At 40.7% G+C, this 21,764-nt stretch overlaps 1 protein-coding gene and 1 long non-coding RNA gene across 2 annotated transcripts in view; one reads left to right on the top strand and one right to left on the bottom strand.

Moving 5' to 3' along the window:
- Positions 1-5,091: 5,091 nt before the first annotated feature.
- Positions 5,092-7,336, top strand: LOC135491093 (uncharacterized). The gene is made up of 4 exons (XR_010447778.1): positions 5,092-5,305; positions 5,695-5,769; positions 6,192-6,407; positions 7,136-7,336. It is a non-coding gene; the product is annotated as an uncharacterized LOC135491093 (long non-coding RNA).
- A 5,185-nt stretch (positions 7,337-12,521) lies between these two features.
- Positions 12,522-21,764, bottom strand: part of LOC135490689 (plasma membrane calcium-transporting ATPase 2-like) — a 91,438-nt gene continuing 82,195 nt past the window's right edge. The window contains exon 27 of the mRNA XM_064776044.1: positions 12,522-20,673. Within this exon, the coding sequence (XP_064632114.1) occupies positions 20,503-20,673 (171 nt within the window). The 3' untranslated portion in view covers positions 12,522-20,502. The remainder of the gene's footprint in view (positions 20,674-21,764) is intronic.

Genomic DNA, 21,764 nt, shown 5'->3' with positions numbered 1-21,764 from the left:
GGGTGCTGTATCACACATGAATTGATATCCAGTCAATACCTGATATCATATGCTCCAGGTGGGGTCAGTCGATGTGGGTCAGGGTGGGTGGGGATCATCATGTTTGATGCTACACTCCTCAACGAACGTTATTTTGTGGTAGGAATAATTCTCCAGGGGGCAAAATTAGTTCCACACCATGCAGGACTTTTTTTGATTATCAATGAAATGTATTTTGATCTCTCTCGTTCGCATATGCATTCTAGTCGGTTCAATGATATTGCATGAAGTGTAAATTTTGCAAGTAATAAATCATACAAATACATGTTTTGAATAGTAATTGCCCTGCAGTTCTTCCGTATGAACATGTCAGTCGCACAGCAACACCACATATATGACTTTTGTCTGGACAGAGACTGCCTGTGGCATTAGAATGGTATTTCTTCAATATGAATACATAACAGTAAGCAGCATCAACAGTTGAGAAGAGAGGACAAACTGGCACATGAGAATGTTTTTTCTCCAGTATGAACAGTATATTACAGTGAAACATCATCCCCAGTTGATCCTAGGGCACTAACCAGCTGGCAGCATTAGATTGGCAAGCGATTCTACAAAAAGTGTAAATTTTATATGTCCCCTCATTACATTGGTGATAATTCATCAAAAATCATTCTCCCTTGTGTGTGTAGATCTGACTTGACTTGATTCTGTCTCCATAGCTTATGGCACATCTGGGACAAGATGCTATGTGGATCTGACTTGATTGTGGCACTATATCTTGGGTCACATCCAGGGACTTCACCGTCAGGGTTGTGGCTGTCTTTAAGAGCACAATGTGTTAGTAGCCCCATTCCTGCTCAAGAGACGTCCCAAAAACACAGTTGTGACTAGAAGCAGGCGACGAATATGAGGACAGACATAGAAAGACATCGAGGAGACGAGTCAAAACATACCACAGCAAGGAGCATCTCGTTCCAAAGTTCCCTGCCACACTGGCTGGCTCCTTGAGAGATTGGTCATGTGGACAAGCAGGCGACGAAACTGTGGACAGACTCGAGGAGACAAGTCCCAAGATACTGCCACGAGATAAAGGAGCAACTCGGTTCTTAGTTCCCTGGCACACTGGCTGTCTCATTGAGAGATTGGTCACGGGGATAACAAGCAGGCGATAATTATGGGGACAGACATAGATGGACCTCGAGGAGACAAGTCCCAACATACCACCGCAAGATCAAGAAATAGCTGGGATCTTAGCTTCCCGACACACTGGCTGGCTTCTAAGAGATTGGTAATGTGGACAAGCAGGCGACGAATATGGGGACAGAAAAAGATGGACCAGGACTGTATATAGCAAGGAATATTAAAACGTCTACAACTGGTGCGAGAGAGCTAGGTTGTGATGATTTCTCCATGTCAGGTCCTTGGTTTTGAAAGCCTTGTCGATCCTTTCTGATATGTCCTGTACATAGCAAAGTGGACAGCATGTCTCAATGATGCGAGAGGCATCGATTGTGAGGATGTTCACATGTTGAGCCCTTGTTGAACAAGGCACTATGGATATATTTTCTGGACCATACGGCAAAAGATGATGGCAGCTCATGAGCCTGACGAGATGGGGCTTATTCGGGACGAGACAGTCTAAGACTGCAAGAATAATTAGAGAGAAACATCGAACGATTGCAACGGTATGCCAACCAGCTTGCAACGGTGTGCCAACCAGCAGATCCATTTCAGAGACATTCTGTATAGGAAGGCAACAGTATACACTGGAAAGCTCGGTTGTGACGATATATTTTTGTTTCTGGCCATGATCCTTTGTAGTCTATACAAACCTTATTCTGTTATTGCAAGGCGAAGGCGCAGATTTCAATCGCATGTCTTACAATTCTGAAAGAGGTAGGTTGTGAAAATGTCTCCATGTCAGTCATTTGAGGCAATACTCCTTCTTTTCTGAGACAGTAAGGTTGCGATAGTACCGAACAATTGTGGCCGAGTAAGATTGTTACAATGTCTTCCTCTCTTGTCCTTCGTTCAATAGGGCTGCGTATTTATATATTTATATATCTTTTCGCCTGGTTTTGATGTAATGACTTTAAAAGATATCATGAAACAATCCCTGAGTAGGCCTATGCACCGCACTACCCCGACCCCGCTTGACAACCCCTAGATGCAGATGTTCTTTCTGGATGTGCTATAAACAATGGCGCCGTGACGGCTCCTATCCCATTTTATGGCTTTTCCATCTGCTGCCGAAGGAAAGCCGATACGGCTCCTATCCCATTTTATAGCTTTCGCATCTGCAACGGAAAGGGAAAATGGACCCGCCCAATGAGGTTTGGGGGTAGGGGGGTAGGGGTGAATGAACTCTCACAAAACAAAAAAAAACAGGGTCATTGCAGCGTTCTTTGCCAGAGATATTATCATCTTAAATTCATAGTCAGTTTCAGGACCCATACGTGGTTTGTAAAGCCAAAAAACGCCATTTTGAGGGTTGGTTTGTGGACCCAATACCCCGCCAAATTTGAGGACCATATTTGGTTGTTTCCAACCAACGACATCGCGTCATTGCTATCACGTGACGCCCGCACGCCTGCACGCCGTGGACGCAGACGATATACATTTCGGAAACTTTTGACATTTCGTGGTTATTTTTGGTCCTCAAAGACAGTTTTTGTCGGGTAAATAACAGAAGTTTTATGTCCGAATTCTTGTTTATGATCTCGTGTCCATAACAGGCCCATTCATTTTCATTTTAGTCAACTTGTTCCCTATTTTTTCCGTCGGAGAAGTTAGCGTGATGTTTTTTTCTCGAAATGCGCAATGCGCCAGGTCGCGTCACATGCTCGGAGCAAAAATCGGCCGCGAAACACCGATCAAATCCTTCATCATCCTTGTGAATTAGCACCAATAATACTTATTTTGAGGTTCTTTGTGAATTTCTACATCTATAGGAACAAATACTGTGAAAAAGTATTTGTACGATATCATATACAAGGGATTTTTGAAAACGGTAACTTCGAACGACGGCAAGTTCTTGATATAGATGAATACATTGTTTCGCGCAACAGTGATGATGATTTCATGGTCGTTTTCGATCATAAATCAGCCTGGTTTGACAGCTCCAAACTTGATAACTAGTGAATATAACTTGTTGTTCGTCATTGTAAGTCGTTCCTTTTGATTTTCAGGTTGAAATCTGCCGTTTACAACGGTTTTTCGCGAGCTTATCCCGTGACACGTTTCGTTTTTCTCGTGGCCGTCTTGTGGCTGAAATGGCATCTCGCCTCCTGGAAATTGTAGATCGAATTGGATAAGTAAACTATTCAGGAATTAACACACAGAATAACCATTGGTAAGCAGTTAACATTCGTATTTCTATTCTGTTTTTCGTCGATTTTGAGGCGAGAATGTAGGTGTGGCATTTGAAATTCGCAGCTGAAAACTCTTAAAAAACTTGAATGTCTGTGCATCATATGTGCATCATGTGTGCATCATTCAGTGCATTCACTATTCAGTTCAGTGCATTGTGATGCTCTGTAGCTTATCCCTCCATCCACGTTAAAATACTGCCCATCCATGTGGAAATAGACTTGGAAGCCTATATTTCTTATTATTTAGAGGAAGACAATTCTTTTGAGGTCGCACTTTTAAAAGCTATTTAGAAGAACTACTCTTTCGACAAGGGTGATGTCAATTGTCGTTGTAAAACTTGCGCTTCCTCAAGTTCCTGTGAAAAAAATGGCTGATATTGAATATTTTCGCGAACCATCTATATTCAAGCAGCAGCATAGGCAAAGGTTTTACAGCCTAGTGTATTTATTGGAATCCAGATGTCAGGAAAAAATATGTGGCCCATATGTTTCTGGGGGACCCCATGCTCAGACCCCCCTTGCCAGATTTTTACTTTCACAAGATTTAGGGCTAAGTCCCCAATGTTCACCTACCCAAGATGAAGATGAAGATGTTGAGTATTGTGCTATTCTTAAAAATGTCTGACACTAGTCTTCAGGAATGAGCTTGGTCGAAGGAAAAGTTGAAAAGGTCTTGGATGTATTAAACAAGACTACCCATTGTAAATATTCTTCCATCTTCTTGATTATAGCAATGAAACGATCAAGTTTATTGGTGATGCCCATTGTTGCCTGAAAGCACAGTTGCGGAGGAAGCTTTGCTTAGAGGAAGGTCGTTCCCAGCCTGGAGAGCAACAAAGCCAAGAAGGGATCACTCAACTGAAAAAAACAGTATTTCCAGATGAGTACCTGACTGACAATTTACAATAAATACCAAATTTGGCCCACCTGATATTTCATACAGTGATTCATAATCAAACTGGGATTGGACAAGGCCCTTTTTGTGCTTCCATAGTTAAAAATTTCCCAGATGTGCTGATCAGTAGAAGCCTAGGGTCTCCTCATCAAAATATCAGGATGAGTTGACATAGGTTTACATTGACAGAGATTTTTGAGTGTCCTCAATCTTTGGGCGACACAATGAAGTATAAGGTGCCTTGCTCAAGGACGAGATGAGGTGGCGCAGATTATGTGAGAGTTGAACCCACAATATCCTTGTCATTGTGATCATAAACAACCAGAAACTCTGGTATGTGGACTGGAGGGATGACTGCTTCTTAATTCACAGAGTTCGATATGTGTCCTTTGAAACATAAAACTTGGCCTTGGACCTCAATCTTGAAATTCTTTACTTCAAAGCTGTTGGTGTTAAATGACTCTTCTGATTTTATAAAGCTTAATCTTTGGCAGAAGAACTTGATGTGGAAAGCTACTCACTGTTAGTTTTCGGGCCTCAAAATTCAGGATTTTGCCTCCAAAGCATTTCTTGAAAAAAGTGCTGTGGAGGTAGAGGCCTCTCAACAGCAATTTGTCCCTTGCCCAGGACAAATTTTCCTCAGCTTATTTTAGGCATAGCAACCCTGCCAGAGTGATTGCGGAGCTCCTGGCAATGCACACCTGGATCCGGAGCCTAAGAACTGGGGCTGTATAATTAGAATAAGGCAGCCAGGCCCATAACTTTGGGGTTACCATTTGCCGCGAGTGCCATGGAGAATTTACCATTCAGAATCAAAAGTTAAGTGAGAGCCATTATCTTTTTCAGCCCCTCCACCTGATGACCCACATTAACAGGGAAGGAGATGAAGGCATTCAGATTTGGTATGGCATCGTCATTCTACTGACAAGCCATGGCCCGTTAACAAAATTTACCAAGGACCACAGTTCTTTGCTGCGACATTGGCTGGGTTTTGCTGACCACAATACCATTTGAAATGGAAATGTTGTTGCGAGAAGAATCTGTCTTGGGATACAAGGTTGGTGTGGAATCTGCATGATATTTGATGATGTAATAAACAACTTTAGAAAAAGTTAATTGTGTTACCCATAAAGAATGGGCCAGCCAGACTTGCTATATGAGATGCTCCTTACTTGCTATATTCCTTTCTTACATGCCAAGTGCGTGGCGAGGAGGCAATCTGTACCCACTTAATTTATCAAGCTAGTGGCTAACCACTGGCCGTATCAGAAAAGGATACCAACAGGGCTCAAACCCTCTCCCATGGCAAGACAATGAGGATGATGTTCAAACAGAGGAGATTGGAAAGCAGTCAATCAAAGGATGTACGCTTAGCGAGATATCAAAGACTCTTGCATGCGGTAATAGCCTGCATTAATTATGATAAATCTTGATGTTTCTTTTCAGCCTAATAGCAAGATCACAGAGGGCATGGTTCCCACGAAGGCTGTCCAAGGGAGATTCAGCAACCTACTTGATCAGGTAGATGGAGCACTTTGGTTTGGCGTGGCTCAAGTATGCAGGCAAACTGTCCATCAAAGGAGGTGGAGGCCTGTGTGCCGTGAAGTTACCTGTCTCTTTGTTTTGTGACATTCATTCTGCTGTAATTCTGCAGTTTAAAAAGTGCTTGCTTGTGATCTTAGGTGAAAACTGCTCATATAGTGATAATTGGACTTGTGATAGTGAAAGATTATCAACAGGGACAGAAATTAGGGTTGTGCCGCCTGGGAACATATCTACGAGGTAACCACCACAGCTAGGCAATTACCTAGCAATTGCTAGGATGAGATATCAGTAGCCAGTCGATGATAGGATGGATGCTTCCAGATGTCAAAGTGTCCGAATTTTTATGTAAAATTGTCAACAAATTTATGATTATTTAAATGGTTCGTGTTGTTTTTCAGCATGGTTTCAAGATCATTGGGCTTGGGTGTCACGGGGGCCTGGAGAAACCATCACGTTGCATGGATGCTCGGAGACACTTGTCACCCCTGGAATGCCTGCTGTGAACAAGAGCTGGGGCTGAACCAAGCTAAGATTATTGACAATCCCTATCATGTTGCCAAAGTCACCAATGGCAGGACTGAAGATGGATCCATTGGAAACTGAAGGCTTTTCCTGTAAGTTTTTAAATGTATTAAGAGTTTTCAGTTTGAATAAATATGAACTTTGTCCCTGAGGTTGTCCAAGAGAGACTGCACCACACAGTAAAAGGACAGGTGGTTTAGTGACAAGTACAGGTACCCTCTGCTGTAAGCATGCATTTTGAAATTATTCCATTTGCCTGTGATGTGTGCTAGTTAGGGCTTCAAATCATTGCACTTTGTGAGACAGTGACAGCAGGTTGGGAAGACGACACATCAACATATGTACCAGAGCTTCTGTGGATTAGTTGCTTGAACTCCAGAGGCCCATCGTTTGAACCTTAAAGTTGGCATGAGACCTGTGGCAGGTCACTGTCTATCTTGTTTAACTCCACCCAGCTTTATGAATAGAAACGCTGAGGTTGCTTTTTTGGAAAGACTGGCGTTGAAAGTTATGACACCAGACCATAAGACCTTAATTTTGGATGCAGTCAAGAAGTCCTGGTGGTAAAATGTAGGTTGTGCCAAGTTACACAATGTTTGTAGAAGATTAAAAGGAATTTGGCTATGGCCAAGACTCCCTTGCGGTATTAAATTGGAATTTGAATTGTCCCAAATTTACAAGGTGGCTGAGTTTTGATTTTATCTTCAGAAATAAAAAAACCAAGGGAGGAGAGGATGACCTTTCAAAATTTCAGAGAAACGGAAATCGAGGATTGGTCATTCAAAACTCTAAATTAAATGAATACTATTGGTCTTTCCAGCAACCAACACCTCATGAACTAGACTGGAAAATAGCACAGGTGATCAAGACTGATACCGCACAATCGTCCTCCTGGTTAACAAGCTAAGACCAATCCAGATGGGGAGGGTTGGCCCTCCAACACCACTACCAATGCTCTCAGCTGGGATCAGTGGACTGCAGCAATATCTTACTGAAGACAAAGATAAGGGAATCTACAATGTTGATGCAAGATTGCCCAGTGATGTCCAGGCGTCTTTGACTATATACAACGGTTTGTTGATTGTTTATAGCAGAACTTGTGTTTTGTGGTATAGGTCTAAATATGGCTGATCTGGCTGAGGCCTAGGCAAGCTCAGGATACCCTTCTGTGACTGCAACTATCATCCTAATGATGACATTGTTGCACGGAAGGATAGTCTGTGGTACATGATTCTAATTTCCTGCCATGAAAAATTCAAGGACAAAGTCACAACCAGTCTCCCGTGATAATGCCACAAAAGTAATTTGAGTATTCGATATGACGATCTTTCGGTACAACATCTTGAAAACATCATGATTGATGGACACCTTTCAATTGAATGGGTAACCCTCATTTTCTTTCACTCTTAATCAGTTGTTATCATTATTTCAGCTTTGGTTCACCAGTAGATCCTCGGATGGTAAAGTTTGGACACAACATCCTGAGCATGAAGAATATTCTGAAAGACAGCACAAACAATATTTGGACATTCAATTTTTCAGCTGAGAAGGACCTTTTTTCAAGTTAGGACTAAAGCCCCTGGGCCTGCTTTAGGTCTATAACTGTAGTTTGTGCTCTGTAGTATGTGATTTGAAAAGATTGGAGTAAGGATTGTACAATGGAACAAGTGTCATTTTGTTTGCCACAGTAACTTAAGGCAGTGTGAGTGACCCATTTGTTTTCAGTTTACAAAGCCATCATGATCATGTTTTAAAAAGGCATGATATTGCTCAAATTTGTAAATTCTTGATTGAAATCTGCCAATTCAAGTAATGAGATAGCGGTACTCTGCCAATCTGTACTATATAAAAAACGACGGTTATCGCGGCTCTTGGCTCTAGGATTAGGGTGTCCCAATATCCACACCTGGTATTCTTTAGTTACTGTGTAGTGACCTTTTTGTTTTCACTTTTAAAAACCTATTCGATTTGCCGCACTGAAGGTCCCTCCAGAGATTGTTGGACTGGGTCCATTAAATGTGACAAAAATATCCAACACCTATTTACAAATGAAGTGAGGGGTCAGCCTTTTGGTGTAACTCCATATAACTGTCTGGTGATTTCGCTCTGGGCTTGTGACATTCTGATTGGTCTGAAATAATCATTGTCGCCCATCCCTCAATTTGAGGCCTGTGTCCCGATGGTGGCGTTGAATGGCAAAATCAAAGGGGCATGACGGCGGTTAAACCTATTGCGAATGGGCAGCATCACAACCAGTTCTGAGATCTGGGGGTGGTGTAGGATATCTGGTTACCACGCACACATCTCTTGAATCTGCGGTGGGTTGGTACCCCACGCTACGTAAGGGGAGGTTCTGGGTAAGACTTGGTCCACGTGAATAGGTTGTACCTGAAAGATGAGAAGTTGCGAATGGACGCATTAGAATATGTCCTTCGACCAGCTAGTGCTAACCCGGTCACTGTCTCCAGGTCACCACACCTTGGTCAATGAGCGGGCGAAGAACCCAATGGCTCCGTCAGGAGTACATCGTCAACTTCAGCCCGTAGTCAAACCGGTCCACGTACAAATATCTTGGCTGAGAGTGGGGGACGTACTTGCTTCTCATCGGGGTAATACAGTACCACTGTATACAATGACCCCATTTTAGTTGGATTTTATTGAGGAGTGGACGATAATGAGAATTTCAGGCCAGTCCGATTGTCACCAGTTCAGAGGGCGATTACCCGATAGTTATGTGGCATTCCGTCAAACGGTGAACTCTTTCACATCCTTTGTAAATTAGTGTTGCTTGTTACATGTCACATTCAATGGCTCATTTGAGGATAGTTTCTGTGATTCTACTTTACCATGAGCAGGCCCTTTAAAACCTAAACTGTGTGGTTTGTGCTCTGTAGTATGTGATCTAAAAAGTTGTAAATCTGGTTATTGTAGTAAAGATTGTAGAATGGAATATCTGCGGGATGCCCTAATCTGAGAGCCAAGAGCCAAGACGCTGTTAAAGAGCCAATTGAGTGCTGCCAGGAAAGCCCCGAGCCAAAGAAAATGTTTAGACTAATGAAACTTTGGGAATCCTAAGCCTACAGGTACCCTACTTGATAAAAAATTAATTTATTATGTAATCATTTATGACATTGTAAGAAATCACCACCTTGATAGCCATATGGTTCACAGTCTACCATGCCAGGATTTTTTATTGTACTCTTGTTATGCCGTCAATACAATAGGGCAAGTACAGTGTACATGAGTCTGCACTTCATATACCGTGTACAATCGCACTTGTTGTCATTCCTGCCGTATCATGTAGCCTTGCGCAAATAGTTCAATCATAATTGTTTTAAAAAGGCATGATATTGCTCAAATTTGTAAATTCTTGATTGAAATCTGCCAATTCAAGTAATGAGATAGCGGTACTCTGCCTATCTGTACTATAAAAAAAACGACGGTTATCGCGGCTCTTGGCTCTAGGATTAGGGTGTCCCAATATCCACACCTGGTATTCTTTAGTTACTGTGTAGTGACCTTTTTGTTTTCACTTTTAAAAACCTATTCGATTTGCCGCACTGAAGGTCCCTCCAGAGATTGTTGGACTGGGTCCATTAAATGTGACAAAAATATCCAACACCTATTTACAAATGAAGTGAGGGGTCAGCCTTTTGGTGTAACTCCATATAACTGTCTGGTGATTTCGCTCTGGGCTTGTGACATTCTGATTGGTCTGAAATAATCATTGTCGCCCATCCCTCAATTTGAGGCCTGTGTCCCGATGGTGGCGTTGAATGGCAAAATCAAAGGGGCATGACGGCGGTTAAACCTATTGCGAATGGGCAGCATCACAACCAGTTCTGAGATCTGGGGGTGGTGTAGGATATCTGGTTACCACGCACACATCTCTTGAATCTGCGGTGGGTTGGTACCCCACGCTACGTAAGGGGAGGTTCTGGGTAAGACTTGGTCCACGTGAATAGGTTGTACCTGAAAGATGAGAAGTTGCGAATGGACGCATTAGAATATGTCCTTCGACCAGCTAGTGCTAACCCGGTCACTGTCTCCAGGTCACCACACCTTGGTCAATGAGCGGGCGAAGAACCCAATGGCTCCGTCAGGAGTACATCGTCAACTTCAGCCCGTAGTCAAACCGGTCCACGTACAAATATCTTGGCTGAGAGTGGGGGACGTACTTGCTTCTCATCGGGGTAATACAGTACCACTGTATACAATGACCCCATTTTAGTTGGATTTTATTGAGGAGTGGACGATAATGAGAATTTCAGGCCAGTCCGATTGTCACCAGTTCAGAGGGCGATTACCCGATAGTTATGTGGCATTCCGTCAAACGGTGAACTCTTTCACATCCTTTGTAAATTAGTGTTGCTTGTTACATGTCACATTCAATGGCTCATTTGAGGATAGTTTCTGTGATTCTACTTTACCATGAGCAGGCCCTTTAAAACCTAAACTGTGTAGTTTGTGCTCTGTAGTATGTGATCTAAAAAGTTGTAAATCTGGTTATTGGAGTAAAGATTGTAGAATGGAATATCCGCGGGATGCCCTAATCTGAGAGCCAAGAGCCAAGACGCTGTTAAAGAGCCAATTAAGTGCTGCCAGGAAAGCCCCGAGCCAAAGAAAAAGTACCCAACTTGATAAAAAATAAATATATTATGTAACCATTTATGACGTTGTAAGACATCGCCAGTCTGATTGTCACCAGTACCTGATAGTTATGTGGCGTTCCTGTCAAACTTTTAACTCTTTCACGTCCATTGTAAAGTAGTGTTGCTTGTTACATGTTACATTCAATGGCTCATTTGAGGATAGTTTATGTGATTCTAATCCACCATGAGCACCATGTGCTGCATTTCTACAAGTTCTAGCATTGTCGGGGGCATAGCTAGCGGAAGAGGGCAAATGCCCGCCCCCCCCCTCCAGACGTCACCAAAAAGTTTGTTTTTGACCACGATTTCGGTAGAAAAATTTGAAGAAGTGTTATTTTGCCCCCTAAAGATCTAAAAGCTAGCCATGCCGCTGATTGAAAAAGATATGCATTGTAAATTTAGTTATTATCGGAATTAAAAACTGCAATAAGTACCATCTTGTTTGCTTAATTGTACAGCATGACTCTATAGGATTGACGCTGCAGAAGTAATATGATGAAAATGGGCAGAAGTAATAAGATAAAAATGTTGTTACTGCATTTTAGGTGTAGAATACCAGCAAAATATGCTCCGCGCCTGTAAATGGTTTGTGCAAGACTGTCTTTAAACTAGTTGGTAATAGTTGCTGTATAAATGATCTTGCCATCACTATAGATAGGATTGGAGCTGCAGAAGTTATAAATAAGATAAAAATGGGCAGAAATTGTCGTTGCTGCATATAAGGTGTAGTATACCTGCAAAATATGCTCCGCGCCTGTACATGGTTTGTGCAAGAGAGCCTTTAAACAAGTTAGTAATAGTTGCTGCCAGTTCTCTGGAAAAACTAATTAAAATAGCATTTCCGGAAATCTACCTTAAGAGCCCCTCCTGCCTTGCATACCTGTATTGTTTGTGCAAGATGAAGCCCAGATTTGTCCTTTCAACAGTGGCATGGCTGGACCAGGCCTCGCCCTGTGGAACACCTGTTGCATGTTATCAATGTGATCCATACAAGTAGTGATCACAACCTCCAAGGTCATTGCAAGTTGAAGGCTGTTTTTGCCCCCTGGCTACGCCATAGGGGTAGTGGTGGTGGTGGGGGGATACCATGAAAAAAAATCGTTCCATTTGTCGTGGAACACAACAAACTGAGACGGCTCAAATTGTCCCAGATCTGCCCAGTCTAGATTTCGGGGAATGGGGACAACTTACTAGCTGTGCATTGTATGTCCACCAACCCAAATCCAGCGCCTGTTGATTATCTCTGTACTTGTGAAGACCTGGCCGTCTCTTCTATACCACATGCACAAGGGCCTACCCGAACGATAGATATCTTGGATTCACCGTACATTTAGCATGGTGAAATCACAACTGTGATAGCTACTGTCTCATCAAGCTTGGTTGTGACAGGGTCTAGGACGAGTGAAGCCAGCTGGTAACTACTACATGTATTCAGATCTGGGACATTCATTGTAACAGCTACTGTCATCAGATTGGTTGTGACAGGGTCTCAATGGGAGGACGAGTGAATCGTCTTCAATTCGACTGCCACCGATGCAAAGGTACAACAATGACTTCTGGATGTTAAAAATTTTATTCAGTCGTAAAAACCATTCATCGCATGAACATGATAATAATATCGGAACAGAACGTCTCGTTCGTAATCATCACCGTACTTAAAGTAAAAATAAGAATTAAGGAAAACAGGTTACATATCTAATCCAATTAAATGTTGACACTGTGAGCCAGGTCGGCTTGGTGTGGATCAGAAACTCGCAATCAGAAATCATTTGCCGAATTGCCGATTTCCAAGGTCTTTCCAGAAATCAAGTATTTCGTCTGTGGGACAATCAGACAACCAGGTGCATCTTTGCCCTACTCATCGACATTGTCAGCCAGCAGCACAGCGCAGCGCACGGAAAAACCAACAAGGAGTCCTAGCCTTCACAACACTATCAGTTCAATGTTGGCCGTAATGAACCGTTTATGTTTGATTTTAACACTTACTTCTGTATTAATTGAAGGTGAATATCAAAATGAGCATTTATCAAACTGGACATGAACTCCAGTCATTTTCCCCATTACTTTTCTGGTTCTCAATGGAATACAATGCCCCCCATACTGTAAAACCGTTCAGGTGCTGCCAGGCACACGACTGGACGCAAGGACCCAATGCGCCGCGTAGCGGCAAAATAGCGAAGCTGGCGAAACATAGTAGTCTCACGCGGCCAGCATATAGCCTGGCGCATGCCAGACTTTCTTTGTACGTTTTCCAGCACGATGTATGTGAGCAGAAGCAACAATGCGCAAGATTACCTCGAGAAGGGGCTAATAATAGATTATGCTAATGAGCATACCTTCCTCATTGAGTTTTCCCAGAATGGTCCATATCGCGCGAAGCTCGGGACGGCATGGTTGTCTGTTGACTGTGTTATTAGAGAGACTAGGCATGGTGCCAGTCTCTCTTAAAAGCATAGTCAACAGACACCCCTATACCCCTCACCACAAACGCCCACCCCTTCCTGCTACTTCCTGCTTCTGGTTTTCCACATCAGAATACATGTCGGAAGTCAGAACATCTCCTGGTCGACTTTACACTGCAGTAATATACAGGCTAATATCACTTAAGTTCTGAATTTGCCTGGTTTTTACTCACCTTCCATCAATACAGAGAAATCTCCCTTAGCAGATGCCTCAGTAAGCAGGACACCCTCTATTCGGGACACCGATTTTGGTCCTGACCTCTGTTATTAGGACATCTCTCTAAAGGCCTTAATGGAACAGTTGTATTGTATTTCCCATCCTGTATACCGTTCTCAATCACTTATCTACACTCATATCCTATACTCTCATATTGCTAGTGTCTCTTATTCCTGAAGACATGGCCCAACAAAACTGGAGATTACGGATCATTTCTGGAAATATTTGTCACTTTCTGGTTGTTGCTTTGGACACCTCTAAATTGTAAAATAAAATCAATTGAAAAGAAGCCTAGTTTTCTTGGCTGTGTGAAGCGAATATTGCAAAACTTTATGCCAGAGAGTACACTCCTGATGGCGTTAGCTTTCGAGATTGATTACTTTCATTCTTTGATGAAATTTTGAAAATTGTGATCGTAACTGGTATTCTATTGTTTTTAAAAGATATAGAGTTGAAAAATCTATTCAGAATCTTTGTTGGTTCACCCCATGAATTGTCCAGAAATGCTCTGTTTATGTCCAGTTCTCTCTTATTGATAAATAAATACTACATCATGTACACTGCGAACACAAGTAGAATGACCATGGTTATTAAAGGCGGAGTATCTCGAGACAATGCCAGGCCGGCACTAATGCAGTAAACAGAGTTCTTGTACAGGTGGCGCTGCAGATATACACACAATTTTATGCGCAAAGAGTTGCAGAATGAGAAAATGTTCTGAAACATCGAAGAACAGCCCACCATAGAGACACTCTGTTAAGTTCTTAATTGCAGGCCCAGATTTTTTTGAGACATTCCTCGTTTAATGTACACACCTTCAGAGTAAAATAATATACATCTTCCTATAGAAAAAGACTTAGTTCACAGGCTACCTGATTACATTCATGATATATGTATTTATAATTTAGTCTTAATAGGAAAAATCTAGAATTTTTATATATTACAGGATATAACATTCCATTTTTCTCTACATTTTCAATTAATACATACTCTATATAATATATTCACAATTTAGAATGGTTTAATCAAAGAAAGATATCTGAATAAACAATTAACTGTCTAGGCAAGTTTTACCATAAAATAATGTTCGAAACGATTAATTACTGTCCAGTAAGTTATGACAAATATTTTACCATAAATTTTCAAGTGAAGGAGCCTCTGCCACAGTCAAAGTAGGAATTCTTTTTTCCCGATATTTGCTTTTTTGACATCAACAAATCCCAAATAAATCCTATCAGCAACCTAAACATTGGTGACCAACACACTCTCTTTTAGCAATAATTCTCAAGTATTGTTCTAGGGATAGATTCAGTTTATAAACTGAATTTCAAATTTCATTCGATTACATTTTAAGGAAAGGAGTTACGTGCCATCAGTAAATCACAATTTTTTATAAATATCGCTGAATAGGGGCAAATTTCTCAGCCACTCAAAATGTGATACAGTGGGGGTGAAATACTTGTCATACTTCCAAATGAAAGGTAAAACCATGAACAGCAGAAATGAAAATCTTGCATGTCTAAGTCATATTCCTATTATCTTTAATATGCAGTTCTATCTACAGATATAATTAGATGCACATGCCAATGATAATGGAATAAACCCTTATGATAAACATCGAGTAAATAAACCCATTGAGATCTCAGGACATTTTAAGAGCCGTTTTATTTTTGCTTTTATCGTTTTGCCTTTTTTGTTTTTATCAGCTTGGTGATGAGGCCCTCACCCGTAACATATCAAAGACAGATTTCGCTGTAAATTATGAATTAGAATGTTTTTACAGTAATCAAAAGATTGACTGGCCAATCTTCACTATGTTGCATTCTGCACAAAAAGCAAATGGACTACTACACTGTAATAATTGGTGGGTCATTTCGAAGAAGTACTGAGCCGTGTGTGTCAATTCGCCTCTTTCCAGATGACTTCATATTGATCAGGAAAAAGGCGAATACCACACAATGTCAAGCGTAGATTTGAATAATAAGCCATTAACACAGTACCAAACCAAACTAGATCAGATGAGTTCAGATGACATCATTCACTAAGTCATATCATGGGAACACAATGTAGCACATTTAACCTCCTCTGAAAATGTCCCAAGCACTCTAAAGTTTAATAGATGAGTTTGAAATTATGATGAAGGTTTCAATTGGGAGCACAGGGGGAGAATCAGTCCAACATACTTCAAATTATTGACAACTGAATGGGGTTTAAAAGCTTTTGCCATGGTTTCTTGAACCGTTTCCAATACAGATGCTGCATACCGCAACACAAGGGGCCCTCGAACCAGAAGTAGGTCACTTAAACTCGAAGCAAAACTGCTACTTTGTTAATTTCAAATGACAACTTTTTCCACTGCTCATCAATTTCAGTTCACCCAGGAACTAAAGGTACTGATAATTATCAACACAACAGCAACTTGTTCATGAACTACAGTTGATTTACCCCAAGTTCACTAGGACCACCTCTAGATAACAGTTTCCTATGACCCGACTTCGTCATTTCTAAAGTATTTTGATGAAATATCCATTAAACTTGATACGCATTTAGGCCTCACTGAATCTTATCTGTCCCACTCGAGCAGAATGTTCTTTTCAGGGTGCATCACACATATGCAAATAGTAGGTTGAAGATGATTTCAACTATACACATGAGAATTTTCACACAAATTATACATATTGAATACAACATGTTCAGAATATGTATTCATCATACATGAATTACATATTTGCACATAATATGTATATATCAAGTGTCATGTAACACATATTACACAAAATGCATATCACGTGACATGCACAGATTGTAATATGCATATATCAAAAGTTCATTTATTTGTATATTTCAACTACACATATCTCTAGTAGAACTTGTGATGTAAGAAATACATTTAAATGTCCAGATACACAACCTGTCAACCTGGGTAAGAAACTAGTTCATCTACCAACCATCGACGTGACAACAGTAAGATTCTTACACTGGGATCGTATTTTACAAATATGAAAACACGTAATCGGTATTTATGAACACGCAATTTGTAATTCATGGGCATAGAATCAATACGATGAAGCGAAAATGTCAACATCTTCAATGGTTTTACGAGGATATTAGGAGGTAGAGACCTGGGGTTGCTATGGTTACTGCCTAAGCGGCCATCTTGAAGATCATATTTCTGTGGCAATCATCTATTTCTCAAACATTTGTAACAATTCAGGTCCCAACAGAACATCTCACGGTAAAATATACAGCAGCAATTTACAGTATGCATTGAAAAACTCACAGAAGTAAACAAAAGTGCCACATCATACTTAAAGGTCACAACAACTGAATTTTACTCTTCACATAAAAACATGGGACCCTGTGAATACTTATATGCATGTGTTTTAGATGACTGAAAAAAAAGTTCTCTTACCATGAAACCAGCTGATACGATCATTGATGGGCAACTCTTTCCAAAAAATGTCCTAAGTTGATGCCAGTTTTGTACTCTTTTCGACCAATCAATATCCACTGCAAGTCCACTGCATGCGGAAGTCAAGCGTCAAATTGCAAATCGGGGCGACAAACGATAATGTGGAGATGGGCCTCTCTGTAATCAGAGTGTTCATTTCTATTGACTGGCTTTGGGATAATTAGTCAAATTTCACTTATTTCTCAAAAAAACTCTCAGTAAAACTTTGAAGATGTTGACAAAAGATGAATCTGAAGACGGCAGGATTGCCCCTAGACACACATAGATAACAAAGCGGCTAAGAACTACATAACATCATTAACTATAAACTATCCTCTTAATTACTTTATCATAATCACATGCATTCTATACAGTAAACCATAACAGTTGTGCTGAGGACTAAATATACGGCGGCAAATCTGTTATGTGAATTTAAAGACGAAGGTTCACCTCTATTCAACTATAATTAACGTTGACAATAATTTCACTTGAACTCAAATTCATCAAGATCATAATCTACTGAGACACTTAAGCTCATTAAACTTGCTACAATGGAGAGAATATACACTTTATACTTGTTATAACTTAGCATAGAAAATAATCATATAAAGATGTACAAGTCATATATACATATCCCAATAGGTACACTGCTCCTTCTATCACTAGTTCTTGTTGTTTTGTCCAACCTAACTGGGATCAAGGCCTGTACATATCTTACAGGTAATGCATTGCAGATTTGGTTCCAGTTAGGCTGAAATATACTTTACATAGAATGAATAAACCCAAGGTCGTGACAGGGAGAGTCGGTAACAAACCAATGTGTCGAGAAATATTTCACAAATTCTCACTTTTCGGGACACTTATGATATTACCGGTACTTGAAATTTCATGACTAACGAAGTTTGAACAGTTGTTTTAAAGTCCCCACCTGTTTTTATTTGGTTGAAATCAACATGCATCATCACTACCTCCGGGTTACACCATTGCATAGGATAAAATAAAATAACACTAACCACAGGGACACCAGTTAAATTTGACCACAGTATTTACGTAACTCGATAAGATATTTACAGACTGATTACACAAGGGCATGTACTAGAGCACATGCATCACATCTGAGCCACAGAAACACCCGGCAACTGTACATTCTCCAGTTAATATAAAATGGCTTCCAGTGATAGACACATTGAATTTCTAAGGATGACCATGCTTTTAATCTCTACAATGTGAGAAATTCTTCGAAGATTCCACAGTGGCATTTGCCTTTCTTCCTGAAAACCCCAAAGTTTTATTAAACCAAGAATGAACCATTGTTTTGCTGACAAATTCAACTGGTGTGCCAACTATGCATTACTATATGATAAAATGTATTTGTCTCACACATGACCAAACTGCTTATGTAATATTTTAACCCTTTAAAGACCGAGGCATATCCATCGTAAGCTAGTTTATAGAAATGTTCTTCAGCATCTGAATTTAGAGATATTTTTGTATGAATGGTTAAAACCGGAAGCCCCAATCTTTAAAGGGTTAATTGCCAGAATATATATCTATCCTACATGTACAGATTTTGAGAGATGACAATAATCTAGATTTAGGGACCTAATTCTACAACAGCCCTATCCTCTGCATACAGTACAAATGTGAAGAAAAGAAGTGCATTGAAGTGGATTTTTCACACTGATTAGGACCAGAGTATTTGTACATTATCTACAGGGCTTGCACCTGCGTCTTGGTCCTAGTCGCTGTGAAAACAATACTCAATATTTACAGGTTTTAATTTGAATACAAGTCATGAAGATTCTGGAGGTTCTCAACTAGCTCTACTGCTCCCTATATTCATTTTATCGTTTAAGGCCAAGACGTATCCAAAAAGAAGACGTGCAAGACATGTCAGAGTAGTATGTACAGACACAAGACAGTCTAATGCACTTTCTGTTTTGTAGGTCTCTCCCTGGTACCATTGATTCATACATGACATGCTATCCATATAATAGGATATGTTGCCACAATCCTGAAGTCACTGTGACGGAGATTCAATGCAGATTATTAAGTGTAAATGAAGCCGAGTTGCGTACCTAAAAGACTACTCATGCAAGTGAAAAAAGCCGGTGTAAAAACAAACAAGTTGGGAGTCATCTAATGGTCATATTTTCTTCAGAAGCAGTACCAGCCAGTTGAGAGGCCCTCAGTGCAGGATTAACATGTTTCTAGTGCTGCCAATACACACTAATCTAGCATTCCACATTGATCTAATACATTCATCTAAGCTACAAGGCCTGCAAGGTCGCCTGGTTTGTGACTGTGGGAGACTGCAATGTGCTGGGACACTTGAGCATGATACTGCCCACATGGTCCCTGTGCTTGTGAAGAGGTGAGCAAGATCCCTGAATATGGTTATAGATGGCCTGTCATACAATGATGGTGTCAAGGGGGCTACAAAAGTTCATAACACGAACCTAATAAAATCATGAGATTATGCAGGAACTGAGCAGTTTTTGAAACACCACTTGGTCGGGGCTTCCTCGACCCATATTAAGCCACACCAACACTCAAATTTCAAATGTTCTGCTTTTGTATTTACAACAGCCTTTTACTGATCAAGTTATTGCATTTAGGATCAGAAGGACATCATACAACATCAAGAGCATGAATTCGTACTTCTTTGAATTCAGTCATTTCGACAGTTGGGCTACCGTAAGATTAGATGCAGCCAGTGCTCAGAACCTTGAAACACAAGGCCTCGAGCTCTTGGCCTCAAGTTCACAGCCATACACTCTCAGAAATGCTACTTATCAAGGTGGGAATGTTGGACATCGGGCCAGGATGGTGCTCAGAGATCAAGGCCACCTCAACACACCAAGCGGTGTCTTCAGCAAACACATGCTGGAGCATGGTGTGACACAAAGAGCCAGAGAAGAAGAGAGAAAGAATAACACTTATATATACATAGTGAGTGCTGCGCATGTATATAGTGCATCTAGACAGGACATACACACAATATATACACGTTATCATCAGATCCTGTGAAATTCTTTGGTCACACTGACCAGTTTGGAGTCTTTACTGCGACCGTTTTCGTTACGCCCGCAACTTTTATAAATTTGTTCTAACTGGCCTAACACATTTTACAAAACATCCCAGGCCAAATCAGGCCTGTGATTCTTCATCATTTCAATCTATTTACCATTTTCATAGATGCACACTTCGTTCCTTATACTTATGCAAGAAGGTAATATTCCTTCCTGTGCGTGCAGAATTCTGCCAGCACTTTTCCATTAACTTTTTTCTCATGCTCAAAAATGTCTTTTACGATCTTAACAGAAACCTCTGGCACTGCACAGTAATCCATAGTCTTGCACAACCCTCAGCTGTACTCCTCTACTGACAATCTGTTAGTGGCGCTCAAAGCGCGGTCTCAGGGTGCTCCTGCTGGGTTGAGGGGGTCGCCACCGATGGTTTTTTGTACATTAACCGTCCCAGGTTTTGGAGCGAGTGCACAGAGGAGAGGCTACGTTTGTCTATGTTGTCGTAACGTGATTCTAAACCCATGCGGAAAGCGTTTACTACACGCGTCTGAAAGAAAAATGAACAACGAATCAGACAAGTGGAACGTCAAAAAAATTACGCAACAAGAATAACACACAACTGGCCACTTTTATCATATTACTTGGATGAGGGAGAGCTTAAGCACATGTTGAATATAAAGTTCAAATTTTTCAATGAAATGGGGGCCTACTTTGCATCATCAACCCTTTATGATAGAGATTGATTTTTGGAGCAAAATAACACTAATGTCATTTTAGATTTATAATGACAGTATTCCAAACAGTATACCAAAAGTTGTAATTTTTTATCAATTTAAAACATTTTGACGGCATGAAAGATCGACAGCTTGGATGACCAACTGGCCAGGCATTCCAATAGTTAATCCCTGTAATCCAAGAGATAAATAAAAAGTGACCTAATATTCAGTGGTTGAAGAGAATGAATGCAAAATGTGCACATGTGCTAACAGTGACAATGACAACATGCAACACCACAACCATTAGTAAGCTATCATGCAGAGAAATTAAAAACACTACCTTGTGCATTAAGTTTAACAGGCATTGAGAAATATATCAAGTGGAACTTGTTTTGCTCGCGAGTGCAATCACACTGGGTTGCTCGCGAGTGCAATCACATCAGGAAACACTGGTTAGCTGTTGAATTGGTTATGTTACTCAAGTTAAGATTTAAAGCAATATGTGTTCTAATTTACACGAAAAAACACCGTTGGCAAATATAAACAATTTGAGTGAGAAACTGCAAGAGCTTTGAGCCTCCTCTCCAACAAATGAATTAAACAAAACATAAAAATCCAGTATACCCTTGAAATTTGTTCACACCTGTGCGTTCAAAAAGTACAACATCCCAAAGGTTTACCTTAATTCTAGAAGTCACAATGTATATGAGATGGGCAGAGCATCATTCCTGTTAGTCACAAAATATCATCCATCCACAAACTGCTTGGCGAAGATGTCCATCACAATACCACTGCGTAACTCAAAGCACAATACTGACGACTTGATGGCAACATTTTTATTCAATTTTCTCCGACTCTTGATCGCAAAAATATCTCTTTTGTATCCAACGCTTTAACAATTTTTCGGATTCCTTTGCGGCGA

This window comes from Lineus longissimus, chromosome 7 (assembly GCF_910592395.1).
Source record: "Lineus longissimus chromosome 7, tnLinLong1.2, whole genome shotgun sequence".
Classification (NCBI taxonomy): domain Eukaryota; kingdom Metazoa; phylum Nemertea; class Pilidiophora; order Heteronemertea; family Lineidae; genus Lineus; species Lineus longissimus.
Note: the sequence above shows the minus strand (reverse complement) of the source record. Positions and strands in the feature narration are given on the sequence as shown.